The sequence below is a fragment of the Hydra vulgaris genome, chromosome 08, assembly GCF_038396675.1.
Source record: "Hydra vulgaris chromosome 08, alternate assembly HydraT2T_AEP".
Taxonomy (NCBI): domain Eukaryota; kingdom Metazoa; phylum Cnidaria; class Hydrozoa; order Anthoathecata; family Hydridae; genus Hydra; species Hydra vulgaris.
The window spans coordinates 53,107,501-53,130,000 of NC_088927.1; the positions used below are offsets into that span (position 1 = coordinate 53,107,501).

Sequence of the window (22,500 nt, forward strand, 5' to 3'; positions counted from 1 at the left end):
AAACAATCTAAAGAATCTTTTGCGGTTTGTTGATTTTTTTTTTTTTTTTTAAATCCTATAAAGTTGTTGTGCAGTAAGGTTGCACTAACATAATAAATAAAAAATAAATACTAAAGTCTTTCTAAAAATAAAGTACTTCAAAGAAAGTGGTTAAATACGATAAATCGTGCTGTGGATGGTAGTGCATGTAGCAAACAATGGTTTCCTAAAATCTTGTAGTATTTATCTTTGTTCGACACACTTGATTTCTGGTTGGATACTTTTAATTTGCATCTTAATTTAGTACAGGTAAATAAATATCAAAATATCAGTACTTTTATTTCCTAAAACAACCAAAATAATATGAAGTGAGCATTATAAAGCGTCATTTTATTCAAACAGAGATTAACTTTTAAAGTAATTTTCTTGACTTTGCATATAAGAATAAATAGTTTGTTTACCCCCGATTCATTATGGTTACTTTTGATTTCGTGATATAGTCACGTGATTTCGACTAGATGGATATGTTATGTTGAATTAACATTGTTTTATAAATAGATTAAATACGTTGAAGAAGCAGCTAATGTCTAACATTGATAAACCTTAAACTTTGCGACGTTTTCACACTGATTATTTGCGTACTTTTATTCAACGATGAATATAAGCGATTTTTTAAGAAAATATGATTGGTTTAAATTTATAAGCGTTAAAAATGTAACGTTTAAGAAGCGGTTTATTTTTACCGTTGATAAAGCATAAATTTTAAAACGTTTTTAAATTGGCTTTTTTCAACGTTGAACAAACGCTTTATTTTGAGAAGCTAAATTACGTTACGATTTCAACGCTTATACAAATATACGTTTCAATTTACCGCAATTTAGTATACAAAAAAAAACATTGAATCAATGTTGAAAGCACGTTTTTTTTGTCTGTAACGTTTTTTCTACGCTGCAGCTGCTTTTCAACGTTGATTCAAATGCTGACATACTTGCTGGGAGGCCACAGTCAGATTGTTTTAAATCTTGCATTTTTTCAGTTAATCAATTATTTCTATGAGATTTGATTAGATGGACATAATCACGGGGCAATAAAATGTTTTCAGTTTCCCGCTTTGGAGAAATCAAACTGAATTTTCTAAAGAATGCCTAATTTACTTAAAACCTCCAAATAATGAGCAAATTATAAAACTTAAAACAGTAGTTGCAAAATGTAGTGCATTCTTTAATGCTTTTCCAAATAAAAATACCGCTTTTATACATTAGTTGTGGCTTTACATAAAGTTCGTCGATTACAATTATGACATTTTTTTGACGAAGATGAATAATATATTTGTTAAGGAAATCAACATCCTTTAATTTAGCAACTTTTGATATAAGTTTACCAAGTTTACAATACTTGGCGTTTTATAAACATCTCTAATGTTAGAGATGTGTATAAAATGCTAAAAAAATGTCGTTATTGTAACCGACGAAGTTTATGGAAAACCACAAGTTACGTATCAAGGCGGTAATTTATATGGATAAACTTTAATTATTATTAGCATGCATGCATTAACATTTTTTGGTAATAAAAAATATTCACCAGAATTTCTAATTCGAAGGCTTTTGATTTTGCAAAATCAAAATCTCATTGCAGTTGTATTATAGTACAACTGTAAAGAGATTTTGAAATTGCAAAATACTCAAAATCCTTAGAATTAGAATTTTTGGTGCACAGTTTTTATTGCCAACAAATGTTAATGTATGCATCCTAATAATTTGTTGCAGAGCAATTTTTTTAAAAAAACTAAAAAAGTAAATAAAAAAGTGTAAATATTAAAATGCTTCAATAATTTGTAAGTAAGATGAAATTTTATGTATTCGATAACTGTTTAGTGGTTTAATCGTGCATCAAGTTCCACAATGAAAACCTTCGAACTGCATTTACATTTTAATTTTTGAAAGAAACTGTGAAATTGCAGAGGTATTAATATAATCTTTACTTTGGATTATTTACCCATCATCCACTCTATAAGATATTACTGGAAAAAAAACAACTTCTTTGCTTACTTTTTTGCAATGGTCATCGAAACAACTAATTTCATACAAATCCAAGTGAGATGAAATTTTATCAGCCTTTACGTTTTGTGTAGATGGTAGTGATTTTGTTGTTGTTCTTTTTTTATTTGGTAGAGGTGTAGGAATTTGACTCGGCAATACACAGATAAAAATAGTTGGCGGACTTGAAGAATGAATTTTACCACAAACTTGAAACGTTTCATAAATAATTAGACAATGATTTTCACAAATAAATGTATTTTGGCTGTCTGAAATAATTTCTCTTGGTGTTGCATGAATTCATCTTTTTCTTTCTTGAGGATTATGATTTTTGTTTGATAACCGAAAAAAATTTACTATATGTTCTTTGTCATAGTTGCCTTTGCAACCAGTTACACAACATTTAAAGGGCATGATATAGTTTTTTTGTTGAAATAAAATTTAACATTTTTAAAATATAGAAAATATTCTATTTTTATATATATATATAAATATATATATATATATATATAAATATATGTATATATATATATATATATATCTATATATATATATATATATATATATATATATATATGTATATATATATATATATATATATATATATATATATATATATATATATATATATATATATATATATATAAATGTAAAACAATCTAAAAATGTAATTATTGTTGTACATTTTTAGAATATATTCTAAAAATGTAAAACAATCGTATCACAATAGTAAGTAATATATTTTAAGAAGATTATGTGCATATAATATATTTCAAAAACAAAGTTCACGGTTTTATTACTGCAGTCTTGCCCGTGATATATATAGCATGCAGACATGTTTTTCTTGCAAGAAGATATACTAATTCTGCGCATATTTCTTGACCAAGTCTTACAAACACAACGAATCACTTTGATATATTGGTTAGTGCTACATCTTTGTCTGTAGGTATTGAAAGAAGATAACCATTATCTAATTTCCATCTCCATTTTTTTGGAATTAAGCTGAAAGATTCATCTAGCATTTTCCTTTTAATAACCTGGAGAAAACTCTAAAACCATGAAAAAAGCCGCACGATTTGTTAGTGGTAACTTTTCTAGTTTAATATTTCTTTCACAAACCATTTGTTTATATTTCAAAAATATCTAAGAAATAATACTATAAAAATATGACATTTTTTCTGTTTAAATCTAAATTTTCTCAATCTTAATGAAGGGCGTAAGTCGAAAAAGTCAAAATTAAACGTTCAAATGTTTACCGCATTTTCCTAAACAAAGATTCTGCATTTTCACCAAAAAATTCAATGAAAACCTTTACAGCAGATTCTCCAACTTCTTTTTTGGTTGCCCAGTAATCCAAAATAATATCAGATACTGATTGTATACTATTTGAATTTTAAAGTATTTTTCAAAAACAATGTTTTTCTTAACAAAGTATTGAAGATGTCGAGTCACATCCTGACTCTTAATGAACAAATAACAGATGTTGTCTAAAATCCATTATTCGAAATTGAGCATCTTTTATTCTTCAGAGTTTTTTCTTGCTTTTATAATAAAAAAAACTTCATTTAATTAATCTTTCCAATGATGAATTAGCATCACTGCTATATCAGTATCATCGGAAAAAATAATGCATGGTGAAATTTTTTTGCAACTTCCAACAGTTTAGAGACAATTTTTGTATCAGCATCCCCTTTGCAAAGATACACTTTTTAGCCATCTTGTTTAAGATAATCTGACAATATAAAATTAACTGTGTTTTGTTGTGTGAATTTGATAGAAAACGCTTATGTGAGTTCGGAATCTAATTATTTTCTCTCATAACAAAATTTTGGGAAAAACCATTGCATTTTGTTCTATCTATGTGTTTATTAGATTTAATTGAAAACCATTTATTATGACCATTAAATATAATATAAGTGGTGGCATACTTTTTTCTAATATAGCTGACGTAGATCAATTTTTATAAACCTCATACCTATGTTCCAAATAACTCTGTGAAGTAAGGAACCTCTGTGAAGGACATACATGCACAAGCTGACGTTTGTACTAGACTTAATTTTGTTGTCAGGAAGAATCACTTTGCGTAAAGATGATTTGTTTGCTTTCAGCGTGAGATTATTTTTGAATAATACTTGTGGGGTATGAATGAGCGCATAGTCAAAGTATAGTTAAGCGTCATCCTATCTTTCTGCAGTTGCTGCAAACCTATTAAAAAGTGTTGAATCGACACAATTAGTTTGATTGTCTAGTTTTACGCTATTAGTCAAAACATCCAAAGAAAAAAACCTTTTCTTATTTTTAAACTTTGCTTCATTGAACTTAAGACCGTCAAAAAAAGTTTTTAGACAAACGCCAATGTTCTCAGCCTCGTCGCAGTTGACACGATCTTTACCATTGACTCACACAACACCCGTGGATAATAAATATATATTTTTTATGTTCTTTTTTTAATTTATTTTTATTCCATTTTATATTAAACCAACTTTGCATTTTAAAGAACGCATCAGGGTCTGCTAAATTACAAGATCAGAAGATAGGCCAGCCTTATACCTTGCAGATTGGTGCACTGCGTGACAACCATCTAAAAATTGTTGTGTAACTATATGTTTGTTTCTCTATGATATTGAATTTCTGGTAAGTATAACCTGGAATACTTGGCATAGTGTTCTAATGCGGCAAATAATTAACCATTTTTAAGATTGCTTGAAGATGCAAATACCAGTTACAAGTTCTCTCTGGAACTAAAAGTTCCTTTATGGTACCAATGTAGTATATGTACAAGATACAAAGTTTTGCAGTGTGCCATTCATATGATGTGTAGGTTTATATGGCAAATTCAATATTTTTGAAAGCATCTGTATTACCAAGTCTGACTAACTCTTTCTTGTTCATATTATTTTGCATTATCATTTTATAACTGTATTCAAGTCCGGATATATCTAGTTTTTATTCGTCAACCAAAATATCTATAACATGACTTAAGGAATTTGAAACAGCTTTTCCTTTAAGCATATGCTTTACCGTATCTTCAGAGCAAACTTGCTTTAACACCTTTTTCAGGCCAGTTCCTGCCATTAGTTTTCCAATTCTTCCGAGAAAACCCATCATTGTGTGAAACCCTAAGAGTCGACATACTATATTGAGGTTCTTATCTTTTATAACACCGAGCGGTTTCTGCCACAAAGGCTGATCAAACTCTACGCAGGGAATAATTGTTTTATATTTATTAGCTTTATCAATTATGAAAAGCAGTGTAAGTATATGCAAGTTTCATCTTAGGAGTTAATTATAGGTAAAAACTTGATAAATGCTTTTTTATTACTTGTTGTTGATTGTGATGTAGTGTGCATCATATAACTTGACCGTGTCGGGCGAGGATTATTTTTTGAGCTAAAGAACCATGCGACAAACCTAACAATATCACTAATTTCGGGCGCACGAAATACTTCAGATACAAATCTTTTATTAGTTTAAACCAGATACAAATCTTTTATTACATTTAACAAACCGTGATAGCTTGATCCGTGATAAGGCATTATTTTAGATGACACATCAGATATGTTTTTAATAGACTTGTGTTTCAAACTCGTTATGCTTTCATAACTGTATTTAGAAGATGAACATATTGATATTAAACCTATTCCGTGAAACGTTCCTTTTCCGGTCAATGTGCCAATGTTGTGATCTAGATTGTCAGCCACTCAATGTAAGAAATTCAGCTTTTGTTCTTGCACAGCATTTACTTTACTAACTGCAGCAGATGACTTAAATAACTTCTGTTCATCAATGGATATTGAAGATCTAAATTTATAAAGGTGATTCACAAGCCATTTTGTTTCAAAAGATATATCAATCTACGCCAATCCTAAATGGAGTTGGTGCTTTCATAAATCTTCGTCGCAAAACTTGAGTAGTTCATTGTCCTAAACTAGTTTGTCAAAGCTTTACAACAATTAAAAGGCTTGCGAATTGCTGTAAATTCTTTGGAACCCACTTAAGTCTATATTCAATGTCACCCATATCCTCTTGTGATTGATATACAGATTTAATTACATCCATTTTTCTGATTTTGCTTGTAATTATACTTGCAGCGGGAGCAATAATATTGTCTTTAGTACAAGCTTTCTATTTTTGAATTTTTAATATATCAAAAGAAGCCATGTCTCTGAACACAAGCTAAATTAGATTGACCGGAAAGTTCTCCTAAAAAAGTATGATCACCATAATGTTCAAGTAACATTTATTTTAAAGATTTCGTTGAGTAATATGAATAACCATTACTAAGTTTTTTGATCTTAATGTGCACATCCGAAAGGGTACAAAGTTCGCAGTCAGTCATTACAAGATATCCAACGAAAATCTACAACATTTCCACATTCTTCGTATCTATTCAAAGAACGTTTAATCATTTTGTTAATCAATGGTATGGATTCAATTTTAGCAATTGCTAAATGCTCGTGGTCTACCTTTTTGGTACAAAGAAAACCTTTTGATTTTCAATCAAATACTTCTTCAAGTAAATTTCTTTCTTGGTACACATAATATTGATCTTTAAGACTATCCACAAACTTTCTTTTACAGCTATAATAGACTAGTACTGTTGTACTTTTATGCGTGTTCTGTCGCAACTGGACTTTAATATAACTAACAATGCGCAAAAATAACTTATCTGGTATGTTTTCTTATCCGAAACCTTTTTATAATAACAAATATACTTGTTTTTCAATTATGCAAAGTATAAATAAACAATTACAAATGATTCAGCAAAATCTCATTAGTGAATATAAGCTATTATTTGCAAGCTGATGTTTTAAAAAACTGCGTGAAATAACTTTTGACAAAATTTTTATTTGATGTATTGTAAATTGCGTTTTACTTTCATTCTTTTGAAAAAAAGATAAGTTTATAAGAATTAAACTTTTTCAGTTCTTTGATATGTAAAACTATCATTACCACATTTTCTCGCAACTCTAAGTTGCAGTTCTTATTATTTTTTGTGGTCTGGAATAAAATTAATTTTACTTTTTGGCTTAAAAAAAAAATACCCTTTTATAAAAGGATTATGTACTTTTTCACTGTTAAGATGGTAGTTTGGCGTCCCCTCAAAAACTGCTTGGTGGTAAAAATTAAATTTTTTGATACCAAGTTATATTCCTTAAGGTGAAAATTAAAAAAGTAATAACAATTTAGACAAACAAATAATAAGATTTGACCATAACTTTTTCAATAAATTGATGTTTCAAAAATTCGTTACTTAAAACTTATTACCTTTGAGTAGATCTGCTTGTATTTGATAGTTTTTTCACCCTTAAAATACTGTATTTGAGAATTTTTTAATTATATATAATAATAATCTAGTATTTGATAAACTTAAAATTTTAATACACATACCTAATTGTACCCTAATCTCTCTGTAAGTTATTAAAACCTTTCATCTCAAAAACAATCTAAACTATTTTTACAGTATTTTAAAGATTCCCATTGAGATTTGTATAAATTTATAAATGCATTTATAAATTGTTTGACGCTATTGATCTTTTATTTAGTTGGAAAAAGACTAGGTTTAAAGTGTTAAGAGCGTTAGCTGATAGGATCTTTTTATATATACGATTTTGAACTTTACAAATAAGTTTTTCCTACTTTTAAGTATTATTAAGTGACTAGAACAACCAACCAAAAGTGATGTAGCCATGTTAAACAACACAACAAGAATAAATTAAATCAAACGCACTATAACAGGTTTAGCAAATTTTCACAAAATGACACTTTAATGAAAGCAAACATTCATTAAAGTATTAGAATACAAAATCAAAGTTTCAATATTTCAGTTTACAAAATAGTTTATAAGTTTATTTGTTTTAACTAAAAAAAGTTAAAAAAAAAAACGTTTAATATCAACATTTTTATGTTTAGCAAAAGAAAAAAAATGGAAAGCCTAAATGAGGAGAACTTCGGTGGATACGATGCGTATTTTATAAATGAACTTTTAGATGAACATGAATGTCCTGTATGTAAAATGGCTCTTCGTGAGCCTATTCAAACACAATGTGGTCATCGACTTTGTTTGTTATGCGCAGAAGAAATGAGAAAAAGGTATTAACTTTTGTAGATTGATATTGCAAGTTATGTGGCATGCATATAAAAATACATTTAATAGACTACATACTTCCGAGTTTGCATGCATACACTTGACCGAAATATGTAAAACTATTGTTAATGCTGCCTTTTTTTTGTTTCGACGCTAACCCAAAGTTGATCTAATATCAACATTTAAAGCAGCTTGATGTGTTATATTGATTCAATGTCACATTAATCTTGCAAAAGTTGATTTTTTTACAATATAAACACAAAATTGATCCAATATATATGACCCAATGTTCATTTAATGTAAATGGGTTTATTTTCATTCAATGTATAAAATGTAATTTGGGTGTAGAAAGTTCAAGAGTATTATTTGGTAGTTATGTGGTTTCTTTTTTAATCGGCTCTTAATTATTTTAATTGTAATTATGTATGAAGCGGTTTTTTAACGCCGATTATTGTGGGTAGTTTGAAACAAAAGATAATTTATTTGGAATGAAAAGAAGTTTTTATTTCAACAAAAAAAATTACAAGCTAACCGGTCATGATATTCAACTATAAAATTATTTGATATACTTTAAACGTAAGATGGAACTTCGGACGTCGCCGTTTGGACACAACGACCGAAAGTAGTTGTCATAATGCAGAATGTAAAACTGCAATTAATTTTTTCAACCCTTATTTGAAAAATTTAGTATATGATGCTTTAAACGCTGAAGGTAAGCAAGATAAAAGGGAAGTTGAGCGTTGTTTGTTGGCAGCATTTTCTGTAGAAGCTTGTACTGCGTACAAACTTTTTATAAAACGATAATTGAATGTTGGAGAGAAATGTGTTTTTGGCATTAAAAAACAAGATCAAGAAAATCATCAATATTTGATAGTGTCAAATAGAAAGTTAAACGGAAATGGAGACGTAGAGAAGGCTCCAACCAATTATTTAACAAAGTTTCCCAATACAACATACCAAAACATGCAAGTGCAGAATCCGAAAATAAACTAGAAGGTAAGATTAGTCGTAAATGGTTATTTGAAGATGACGAAAACAAAATAGAACTCTCCAAAGGAAAAGCTCTCTTAATTGTTGTTATTCAACAAAATAAAGATATAAAATCAGCCATGTTTTTGAGCGGAGAGAAGCATCAAAACGTATACTGAGTTTACACGACTTGGTATTGGATTAAATGTTGCGCGTGATTATGAAATATCTTGGAGTGTCATTAAAGATCAAGACGATTTGGCGAAGTGGGGAGTATCTGCCATCATGAACAACATTTTTGTCAATGAGATAATAGTATGCCTCTTATTTGTTAACAGACATTTTGAAAAATTTAGTTTGGATAGTAAGGAAGGGGAACAAATTGGATGTAATGGGGCTCGTGCATTGAGATTGTGTGTGAGCGAGGTTGGTGGAAAGCTTATGTAGTCCAGCGGGAATTGATTTGAAATGAATTTGAAAAATTTAAACAGAAGAGTTGTGTTTTGCATTTGTGAGCAGCAAAGTTTGAAAGTTGCAAGTTATCCCAATTGTGTCTTATTTAAGTTTTAACTTTTTACATTTAGTTTATTATGAAACATTAACTAAAGTGAGTTATAATTAATGAACTTTAATACGAATGTCGGTGTAAAACTTCTATCTGTGTTTTTTATACATAATGAAACGTAAATAACTTATTTTTTAATTTTTATAATTTTTTAGACATATTTGGGTCCTGTAAAAATGGGTAGCTTTACATAAAAGCCATATATTTAGATTTAAAAAACGTGGTTGCGATTTGCTTGGGTTTAGATAAACATATAGAAATATTAATAAAGCGCTGGAAAAATTTAGTTTTGTTTACCTTCACATATTTTTAATGACGCATTTTTTTGTAACTCAACAAAAAATGGTGTCTTTATAGCGGTTTATGTTGATTTTTCAAACTTATTTTTCAAATAAGATAGCAACTAGTTAACTTTGAACTTTTTTATTTTTGAGTTAACTACTATTTCTTTATAAACCATCTACTCTAGCTTAATGCAATTTAATACCAAAAATGCCAATTTGTGTTTGGTAAAGACAGTTTGTAGTTTTTTGAAAAGAAGAGTCGTTTTGTTTGACAAAGTGTTAGAACAACGAGGTTTTGAATGAAAAGTTAAAAGTACGTACTTCAGGAGGTTTATGCAAACAGCTAATGGTGATTGAGCTGTACATGGTGACAAGGATATTGTGTGATTTGATACCAGTTCTTTGGCAATCGGCGCTTTTAAAGTTTACTTGTTTAATTTAAACAAGTTTAAACAATTCATTAAAAAAAATTATTTGTAAAATATAACTAAAAACAAACTTAGAAAGTTAATTTATTATAGAATTACAAAAATATGTTTAATAACGTAAATTTTTATAATGCTGTAAACATTTAGCTATTGCAAGTACAATAAAAGTTGTAGTTCTTAACTTGTTGCAGTAATCATTGCTATACATTATGCAGTATGCAGGCCGTCTAATAACTTTTGAAAAAAGAACTTGATACTTTTTAAATCTTCTACCATTCTAAAAAAGTCTAACAAAATAAAAGTTTTAAAACTACATTGCTTTGATCATCAGAGATACTTTATTGACAACACCTACACTCGCTATGCAAGGCAAAATAATACAGATTTTTCCTGAAGTAATTCAAATAAATAATGATAAACCAAAGAGAATTTTAAGAAGTTCTATAAATTAATCATTTTATAGTATAATGCAGCTAATAATAGTATATAAGATATAAGCAAACAAACATAATACATATTCAAATTGTCACTAGCCAATCATGTAATCAAACGCACTGTCACTTGTCACTTAAACCACAGATTGCTTCGCCAGTTTTTGAAATATATAACTGTCAGAATGAGCTAAAATGGTACATTTTAAACATTGACTCCACTTTTCTTCATGCAGCCTTACTTCATAATCCATTACAAAACATAATATTTCCAGTTTTTAACATTTAAAATTTCAACCCTTTCTACCCACTGTCCTATAAAATGATTTCAGATGACGGCGTACTTGAAGTACTTTTTTAAGGTAAAATTTCACTTATATAATCAAATACTTTTACGTTCCAAGGTGGTCCAGTAATTTGAGACTTTAAATACATTGTTTAATATGTATATTATCAATATAAATTTAGTCTATAATCCACGGATGTCCGCCTGGTCTCTAATAATGATTTTTACAAATTAACTGATGTATTCAATTTTATTTGGCAAAAACATGATATGTGTTTTGTTTTAAATGGCTATGTAATAATTGGGTTTCAGTGAGTCTAGATTAGTGTTATAAACTTGTTTTAATATTGATACATCTTAAAATATCCATTTATAAGATTTTGTAAGTGTAATTCATTTTTTTTATATATACTTAAAACATGAAAAATATCGATATTTATTCATATATAAAATAAGAAAACTTAAAGTTAGCTGAACCTAATATGTTGGGTGCAATTGTAAATGGTACGAACATAACTGCACATAACAACTTGTCTAATTTCATAAACCATCTTTGATAAAGGTGAAATATGAAAAAGCTCTAAATTCGTTTCGAAGAGAATAACAAACACTGGGTAAAAAATGAACCGATATCGGTTCAATTTGTAATTGGTAAGAATATTTATTCTTTTAACTGCCTTCATTGATAAAGATAACTCTGCTCTTATTCAATTGTAGTGTCCAGATCCCAGGTGAATTATGATTCTTCAAGTAATAAAACAAAGAAAAGAAGATTGGCACCATTATTTGCATCTTTTTCATCTTCCTAACTATTGTTTGCATCGGATTGTAGTTTGCACCAAGATGGTAAAGAAAAAGAAGCTAAAGCTGTTTTACAATTATCAGAATATATGAGTTTTTGAATAAAAATTATTTTAAACCAAAATTTTTATACTATTATAAACAAAAAAAGGTTTAAGCTTTAGGTTCTTTTTTATATGGTTTATGTATTGGTTTCCTGAAATAATAAAAAGAGCCCTAGAACTGCATGAAAACACTGTAAATTAATAATATAATACGTGTTGAATTTTTTAAATGCATAAAATAATTTTCAATCAGAATGCCACATTAATTTTAGTCTTCTTTATAACTTTGATATTTTAAGAAATTTAATCTTAATCGTGATATAATCGTGAATCAATTATTCCAGGTATCACAACCAAGCTAATAAAAATTCTTAGTACCTTTACATTTGCAGTGTAATAATAATGTATGTTGTAATTATGGGAATAATTAGATAAAGCTATTACTTTAACCCATTTTATCTTTATCACCGTTAATAAAATATGTGGTTGCTAAGCAATTTAGGTATCCATAGCAACTCAAAATTAAAACTAATTTCACCATTAATACCGCAACCTCAAATTAAAACCCTACCTTTTTAAAATGAGGAGTTATTAGTTTTGTCCTGTAAGAAGTAAATTCTGGCCCACTGTAAATTGCATTAAAAAAAATATGGCTTTTTGTGTATTTTTCAAAACTTAAATATTAAATTAGAAATCCTTACCTTGATAAATCTTTTTATTAAATACCGTTTTCTTTAGTTTGAAGCAACAATCTTCCAAAATATGCGATTGAAATTAATATTTTCTGCAGTGTATTTTTATTTTGCATTATCTGCATTTTTTATACTTTTGTAAAATTAAATATATTGCAAAATTTTTATTTATATATATATATATATATATATATATATATATATATATATATATATATATATATATATATATATATATATATATATATATATATATATATATATATACACACACACAGTGGCGACTCGTCAATAGGGGCCATAGGGGCCCGACCCCAGCTAGATTTATTTAAATTATAGTATTTGTTAATGTAAATATGTATTTATATATATGTAAATATGCAACTATTAGCTAAACTATTTGCAGACAGGTTTTATAAAAATAAATAGCTCTAAGTTAGTTTTAATTTTAAATCATTTTATTTTATAAGTAATACTTTTATTTGCAATTTGTTTAAAGTATTGTAGCGTTGTTTTATTTCATTGCTAATAACGGCTGGGCCGATTTTTAGTGGCTCCATTTAATTTGTTTGTAGTAATATAATTTTTGATGCGCGCGCAGAAGTTATTGTGCTTTCAGGGACGAAAAAGCGCACCGCAGAGCCTCATTAAACTGGCCCGAGAAAAAAAGAAGTTTGAAAACATCACTAAGCTGTAAAATTTCGTCCACCATTTTTAATTCTCAATTCAAAGAGTGAAGAATTTACTGCTGCAAAAAGTCAGAAGTTTGTTGACTCAATAAGGTACAGTAATATTAGAAAACTTTATAACATTAAATGTAAACACTTATTTGTAAAAATAATGTTGTAAACATCATACATTTGTTAATATTGCAATTTTACTGTGAATATTAACAGTGTTAATATTACAATATTAACAGTGTTAATATTACAATATTAACAGTGTTAATATTGGTTTCCTCACCTGGATATGTAGATATAAAATTTATCATGTATTTATTAGGAGTATAAATTAATAGGAATAGGAGCATGGCAAAAACATGATATTTAAAATAATGTAACAGAAATTACTGGTATAAATGTTGGTTTGATATAAACACTTAAAGAGATACAGTTAGGTAAAAAAAAATTAATTTTTATTAATTTTCAGAAACAAGATTTTCTAGGACAAGTCATTTTATTCTATACTTTTAACAGAAATAATAATGGTAAAAAGAATAAAATTATAAGTTTAGAAATTCTAGGGGAATTAAATAATATAGAAAATTGATTTTAAAATATCATGAAAAAGTTTCGCATTTCTTTTATAATCAACAATCTTGTACATTTTATAACTTTTGTTAGTGAACTACATTTTCAGGCATATATCGTTTTATTTTTTTAAAAATTTATAACGCTTGTTTGTTTTTTTTACAGAGAAAAAATAGTGGCTCAGCCATATTAATGAGAATCTTGATTTGTGTATTAATCGAACAAATGTAAAGCAAGTGTATGGCAATGTTTAGCAAGTTTATATATTGTGACATGAGAAAGCTTACGTCATTTCTACAAATATAATAAGAGCTATAAACTGTATGTACTTTTAAAATTCTTGTTCTATTCTAAATGAGGGATAGGAAAGTTTATTTTTTCCAAATAGCTTACGTATTATATTCTGCAGCATAATGAATCAGCCATTGAAAATTGTTTACACTGTTTGGTGGCAGTTGAGTTATTCTACCTTTTAAGTTGCCAATTAGATCGACGCTGAACCAGAGCCAATTTCAACCATGATGATAAACATCAATTACAAGTTTTAAAGAATTTTTCATCAACAAAAAAATGCAACTGGGTTTTCAAGAAATATTTTAAAATTAGTCAATGTTATTATTAGTTTGATATAATAAAACTACAAACAACTAAAACAACAAAAGATATAAAGAAAAATTTTTTTAATCACGAAAACTGTACTACTGGTGGTACTGTTACATTTCTTAATACAGCTTCATTAATTAATACTTCCAAATAGACTCTAATTAAAAAAATATGCAAAGTTTAGATTATTTTAACACGTTTGACATTTACCATTACCATGGAAATAAAATAATCAGAATATTTTATTGAAATGTTTTTTTTTTTTGTGAAAGCTGAAGCCAAATAACTAAAACTATATAAACATTAAAGTGTTATGTATGGTTACAAACAGATGTTAAGTTTTTATCTTTAATTACATGAAATCATTAAACCATCTTTGACAATGTAAATAATCTTGTGAAGTTTACTATTACTTATGACTGAGATTGTAAATGTTGTATTTAAGAATTATGGATTTAATTAAGTAAAATATTTGTTGTATTATGAAAAAAATTTTAAAAAAGTTTTTTAATGTTGTAAATCTTTTTGTTTTTGTTGACCCTATCGCCATTCTCAGAAAACGTTATGTGAACCTATCAAAGAGTTCAATGTATATGTTTTTGTTGGTTTTTACGTAGGTTTAAAAGATTCAATGTTATTAAATAATTTATTTTAAAAGTATGCTAGCCCTTAACTCTTAACTAATCAAATAACGCTAGCGTCCTAACAAACACCAAAGCATCAATTACGTTAACAGCAAGTCGTCGCGAGATAGTTTGGTTAATATTTCCTGGCCTCACCAAAGTGTAATGTCACCTCCCGCCGCTGTATATATATATATATATATATATATATATATATATATATATATATATATATATATATATATATATATATATATATATATATATATATATATATATATATATATATATATATATATATATATATATATATATATGTATATAAAAGTTTTTCTTTTTTTAGAAATAAGGGAGTCTTAATTTGTCCATTAGACAATAGCATTTTGGAATCTAGCAAAGTAACTATTTTTAACTTTATTTTTAAGTTTATTAGTTTAGTTTTTTAAATCAATTTGTATAACTTATTGTAATTATAAAGAAAAATCCATTTTTTGTTTTTCAAAAAATATGTCTGTTACTAACAATTGATAAAATGTTTTCTCATAGATTTTTAGCGATGTAGCTGTTAAAAGAGTTATTATGCAATTAAAAGTTAAATGTAGTAATTTTTCCGATGGTTGTGAATGGACCGGAGAATTAAAAATACTTAATGTATGTTATTTAAATTTTATTCAAAAATATTTGATGTAACAATTTTACTATATCTCGGTGTTGAAAAGCCTAAAAACATTCTTCATTAATGTTTTTTTTAGTATGACTATTATTACTATTTAAATAGCGTTTTGCTAAAAGGGTTAAAGCGTTCATTTCATTGTTTTGGAAAAAAAAAATAATAATCTAATTGTCTGGCAAAATATGTTTTGAAATTCAATAGATTTTTAACCGTAAACAAAGATGATGAAGAGTTTTTTTATTAATACTGACATAGTAAGAGTTCTTCTTTAGTCAAGAATCCGAACCTTTGAAAATCTTAATTTTGGAGCTTAGCTCCACTTTAAAAACTCGCTCCTCACTTATAAATGGAATTATAAAGTATAAGTAATTTTATAACAGTTTAACTTAGGCAGACCAAAGTTTTTTGTTTACTATGGTATTCTACTTGATGACAATTATGACAAGTTTTTTAACCCATATGCAATAAAATATAGAGGGATAAATGTTTCGATTTATAACAGTTTAGCTTATTTTGTAAAGTTAATGTAACCTAATAATTGATTATAATGTAATCTAATAAGTAGTTACTTAGTTTGTAGTTAAGTTAATATAATCTAAAAAGATTTTATCTAATTTCAAATGTTTTAAAAGGATTGTTCTTTTAGATAACTTTGCAGAGATAAAAAAAATGCTAGCTGTCTGTATTTATAAAAAAAGGTTATTTCAAAAATTATTGTTATTTTAAAGCAATATAAATAAGTTCTTTTTTTTTAAGGAACATTTGGGTTCTTGCGAATATCAAACATTAAAATGTCTTAATAATCCGTGTTCCACTTCACTTTTGCCTAAGAATCTAAAAAAACACATGGAAAAGCATTGCATTTATCGTTTGGTTACCTGTCAATATTGCAAAGAGAAGATTATTTTTAGTGAGAAGCAAGTAAAAGCAATCATTTATTTTACTTTATTTTTAATTCTGCTAATATTTATATTTCGTTTTCAAAAAATAAAATTTAACTTAAAGTTTTTTTATCACACACACACACATGCACACACACACACACACACACACACACACACACACACACACACACACACACACACACACACACACAACTATGACAAGAGGAATAAAAAACTATAGGAGTTTCTAAATTTTGCCGCAACATAAAATAAAAGTGTTTGCGGCGAGAAAACTCAGATTATTACTATGTTTTTATTTTTAATCGGAGATTATTGCTATTTTTTTTTATTCTCCTAAAAGTTACGTTTGCTTACCAGATTTGAAATTAAATTTGAATTAAATGCGTTCTTTAGGTTAAAAGAATATCATAGTTCAATAAAATGATTTGTTATGATTTTTATCGGTAGTTTTACGAAATTCATCAAATCAGAATTTTTTAAATACAGCACTATCGTAAATTTTTGGTGAAAATTTACAGAAATGTTGTCTTTTGACAACTTTATTTAAGTAATATGTACAAGAATAGATTAGAACAAGGATCTCTATTGGGTTGAAGCACTTTTTTCAGAAATTTTTAACAAAAATCAATTGAGCAAAGTTGATTTAATGACTCAAAAATCGTTTTCTTTAAAATCATTATTAGGGGTAGAAAAAAAGTTTTAAAAATTATATAAGAAAGAGAAAAGTGTGGTATAATGCGGTAGTGGTGTAGTGTAGAGTGCTCTCTTCATATGCGAGAGGTTTCGAGTTCGATCCCCAACACGTCCGCGCTCAACTTGTTAATCCGCACAGCGTCCTTGTTCGTCAAAGTTTGTGTTTCGAAGTTATAGAGTTTAGAGAGGGTTATAACCACAATTAAGTAGCCTCCTCGTCTGTAATAGCCTTCTCGGCATTGAGGAGGTGAATTAACATATGTATATATATAAATATATATATATATTTTTTTTGCATGGTCTTCAATTTTTACTTTTCAATAGCTTGAGATATTTTTTTCTTAGAATATGTATATATATATATATATATATATCTTTTTTCCTACTACGTTTTTTAACAACAGTAACCACTCATTTTATAAGTTATGAAGTTTTGAGAGGCATATTTTTAATATGTGGATTTGTTGAAAAAACGGCAGTTGAAATATAGTTTTTCTTCGCTTTTTTTATTGATATAATTTTAAGGAATATGTCAATAGCGAGTAATAACATCATTGTACCTGACCGTGAATTTAAAGGATGTAGAGTTGAATTTATTTATGATGTTTTAAATTTAATGAATTGTTTTTAAAAAATCTTGTATGCAAGTAAGTATGCATTTAAGTATGAATTTACCTTACAATTGTGCTGAAATAACCAAACTAGGTTGCTAACTTCGTTATTTTTAAGTATTTTCAATAACAAGTTTTCCATGAAAGTTTAAACGTCTGAAACATTTTTTTAACTGTAATATACGACTAGCAGTAAGCAGTCGTATATTACAGTTGTTAGTAAATGAATTAATAGTAGCAATTAAAGTTGATATATTATCTTTAAATTATAATAAAATACTAATTTATCTTTAAAACAAACTGTTTAGCTCCGCATGCTTTTAGATGACGACATAGAGACTAGATAACATCAGTTATTAAATCAGTAAATACCAAGAAATACCTGAATACTGAGGAGAGAGAGAAAGACAGAGTAAAAGAGAGAGAGAGAGAGTGAGAGAGACAGAGAGAGAGAGAGAGAGAGAGAGAGAGAGAGAGAGAGAGAGAGAGGGGGAGAGAGAGAGAGACAGAGAGATAGAGAGAGAGAGAGAGAGAGAGAGAGAGAGAGAGGGGGAGAGAGAGAGAGACAGAGAGAGGTTGACAGCGTTTCTAAGACACTTCGTCAAAAAAAGTTAAAAAGATACACAACAAATCATTAAAACTTATTAAAATATTTAATTTCATTATAACCAATTTTGTAAATTTTTTGTATATTATAAAATAAAGTAGTTAAAAATAGCGATAAAAATAAAGTTAGTTTTGCAATGATACCAGTAGACAAAATTATTTTTACCTTAATTATGTAAAATTCTATTTTTATCCAACAGCTGTCTTTTGATTAATTTAGTAAATCTCAAATCATATATAAATTTACTAAATTAAAATCATGTTTTAACATGATTTTAATTAAGTAAACAAACTAATAAAACAATTACAAAATCATCTATAAAAGAAAATAGTTTAATTAGATAATGTTTGAATTTATATAAAAAAAAGTCATTTAGTATGCGAAAATTAAGAATAATTTTGATGAAAACTTAATAAAATATGTAGTGGCAAAGATTAAAACTATAAAAATTCTCTAAAAAATAATTCCTTATGATAATAATAATAAATTTATAAGTCGTAATATCATAAAGTATCAGAAAGCATTTTAAGAAATAAAAAAAGAGTAAAAAATAGATTCATAAAGTTTTGTATGTTTTGTACTTTTGTATGTAAAAGAGTGCAACATGTTATCTGCAACAGTGAATTTTCAAATCGGTTTTCAAAGTTGCAGGTGGAGTGCCACAAGGCACTGTCTTTGCTCCGTTTATGTTTACTGTTTAGATAAACGACTTACCGAATGAGTTTTCAACTAAGTGTAAAATATATGCTGGTTATTTAAAACTAATTAACATAATTAGATCATTTTTGGATAAGACTCAAAATAATTGGATATAGAAAAAATTCAAAGCAAATTAATGAAAAAGTCAAAACTATAGCTAATAAAATTTAACGTTAGCAAATGTAAACGCTCGCATATCGGTAGCAAAAGTAGTAGTTTACATATATACAATGTATTATTAGGTGTTAGCCAGAGTTTAAAAACCTGAAACAAAAATTGAAAAAGATTTAGGAACTCTGGTTTCAAACGACTTAAAATGGTCTATTCATGTTAGTTATATGTTCAGTAAAGCTTATAAAGTGTTAACAATAATAAAACATTCATTTAAAAACGTAGATATAAACGCGTCTAAACTATTATACACCTCTCTTGAAAGAGCGCATCTAAACAACACAACATCGGTGTGGTAAGTTTACTTAGACAAGATAAAAAAAAACGGAAAAAATACAAATTAAAGCATAACGAACGAAGTGTCTTTAAGGGAAAAACTATGAAACAAGACTAACCTACTTTAAATTAACGACTCTTGAAAAAAAGACCGTAATGATCTAATAATATTTTACGTAAGGGTAATTTATGTAGATAATTTAACTCGGAATACCAACCAACTTCCCATTAAATGCTTCTCCGCGGTGCTCTATGATAAGACCGTAAGGTCTTCGTGGGGCACTTAAAAAAGAAAAAAAAAAATTCTCGACATTATAATTATCTTGTTCTATCTCTACTTATTGAAAAAATGGAGCTATTGATAGCTCTAGTTTCCCCATAATAATAATGTTTTTCTTCTATATTAAAACCTAATTTATAAGTAAAAAAGTTGTAGAGAAAAAAAAAATTTTTTTAATATTTATTTATGCCGTCTCATAAAGTTTTTATTTTTAAAATTGATTCTAACGTCGCGAATTAATAAAAAAAAATCCAAAGAGATACTTCTTCCTAACAAACAGTGTTATTAACAGTAATAATAACTCAGATCAAAACATTGTATATTCTAAAATAGCTAAATAGTTTAAATCAAAGTTGTATTTGTTTTTAAGATAAAACAGCTGTTAAAGCCTAGATTAGGAACGTACAAGGTTATTGTACATAAACACAGTCATTATTAAATAAATAAACTTGATTTTCATATTAACTAATGTGGCCGCTTCATTTAGATCTACGGACTACTTTTGTAAACTTTTAAACGCATAACTTACATTTGTTATTATTTGATACAAAATCAGCCAAATAAAAACAAATTTAAAGTTTCATATTTTGTCTCTTAATTTTAGAGCTTCATTTTTTTCCTCTCTTTTCAAGCTTCTTTAAAGAAGTTTCTGTTAAAGTTCTAACTATATCTAAAAAGCTCTAAAAAACTTTACAACTTTATAGAAATCTTTTAATGTTACTTCCGACTTCCTGCTGAAATTTAATAACAAATCCTATTATTTATAACCGTGGTTGAAAAAGAAGTAAATGTCTTGTAAAATTAGAAAAACTCATTTTCTTCTCGGAGACCAGGAACAGCGTATATTTCAACCAGATTTAAACTAAGATTCGTGCAATGATTATATTGCGCAGTTGGCTGAATATCACAATTTTTAACTTCTAATTAAATGAGGAGTGGACTTGCAAAACCTGATAATTCACTTTTTTGTCATTTCGAGATAATTGGCAAAAACCGTTTTCAGAAAATCTGTTTGTTATGCAGTTTTGCATGGACTACTTAATTTTAACCACTGAATTTGTGATAGAAATATTGGATTCTGCATGTCCTGAATTATTTTCCTGATGCAAAATTACAAGAGCTATCCAGTGGTGTGCGCAAGTCAGATTTTTTGAAAAAGTGAATTATCAGGTTTTGCAAGTCCATTCCTCAAATGTCATTCACGACATTAACTCCGTGTTATCCTTGACCGCGGCACTTTTTATATTATTGTTTGTAACTAAAGCAAAAGTCTTGTCAATATTTAGAACACATCGGTCGTTAACTTCTAAGTGAAAATGCAAAAGTCTATATTAAAGTATGTAGTAACCGAGTACTTATAAAAAAAGGACAAAAGTTCAGAAAGCATAAAATTTAGACGTAAGAATATTCATAACCAAAAAACGTATGTTTTTATCTGAAGGGTTAAGTCTATTATTGTTTTATATTATTTGTTCATTGTTCTATAATGCTTTAGCTGAAATATTCGTAATAGTGGAAATAAAGTTTATATTTAAATTTAATTAACACCCTTTAACTGGAAATATTCGTTATATACTTAGTTTTTATTTAATCAGAATTTATACTGTTTTCGTAAAATTGTTTGTTTTAAACATAATACATATTTATTACAAGATATACAGTTTTAGGGGATATAATCGTTTTATACTTAGTTTATATATAATTATATATATTTATATATCAATTGACTAATTTAGGGCGAGCACATAAAGAAGTAGCTACCTCATCAACCAAGGGTTTGGGATTGGGCAGCGATAGTATTTTTTATTATTCAACGTATGGCGGGAATTCTAAAAGTATTGCCAAAAATAAAATATAAGGATTCTGTAATGAACCAATCAATTAACAAAACAATTGACAGAATTTCATATTTTTTTAGAAATCCTCGTAAGTATCTCATCATCAAAATAAACAAATAAAACACACTCTTAAGCCGTCAAAGCCTTCTTATGTCGCAAGATTTGACAGGACATACTACTGTTGAGTCAAACACCCTAACTCTCTCCCATTTAAAAAGAAACACACTGATATAATTTAAAGAAAGTTAGTAGAACTTATTGTGCAAGAGATAATCTTAAGAAACTCAACCTAAAAGCAATACTTAATGACTTAGTAATTGTTGAATACTAGCACATAATTATATTAATTAGTTCTACCTATAAGCAACTCTTGTAATTTAACCATGAGAAAAAAATTTTTTTAATAATCTTTTGTTATTCAGTAAACTATAGGAATGATTGGTTCATAATTATAAAATAAGAATGATAATAACAATATATCGCAAATCTAGACATATATTTTGTTTTCAGTTCAATACAAGACATCAAAATGCATTTATGGCTCATAGCTTTGATATATATTTAGTAACGAGTCGAAGAAACAAGTCATTTTAAAGTAAAGAATATATTATCTTACAAAATGACGATAATTTAAAACTAGACACGTACGATTGAGTCTTACCATCCTC

At 27.5% G+C, this 22,500-nt stretch overlaps 1 protein-coding gene across 10 annotated transcripts in view; it reads left to right on the forward strand.

Moving 5' to 3' along the window:
• Positions 1-22,500, forward strand: part of LOC136083965 (TNF receptor-associated factor 5-like) — a 144,043-nt gene that overhangs the window by 55,616 nt on the left and 65,927 nt on the right. For 8 of the 10 annotated variants that reach the window (XM_065803929.1, XM_065803927.1, XM_065803921.1 and 5 more), the window contains exons 2-5: positions 7,929-8,108; positions 15,423-15,477; positions 15,626-15,730; positions 16,509-16,673. In XM_065803929.1, the coding sequence (XP_065660001.1) occupies positions 7,942-8,108; positions 15,423-15,477; positions 15,626-15,730; positions 16,509-16,673 (492 nt within the window). In that variant the 5' untranslated portion in view covers positions 7,929-7,941. Of the gene's footprint in view, positions 1-1,851; positions 1,942-7,928; positions 8,109-15,422; positions 15,478-15,625; positions 15,731-16,508; positions 16,674-22,500 lie in introns of those variants that run through there. The other 2 variants (XM_065803924.1, XM_065803928.1) reach the window with 2 other exon arrangements.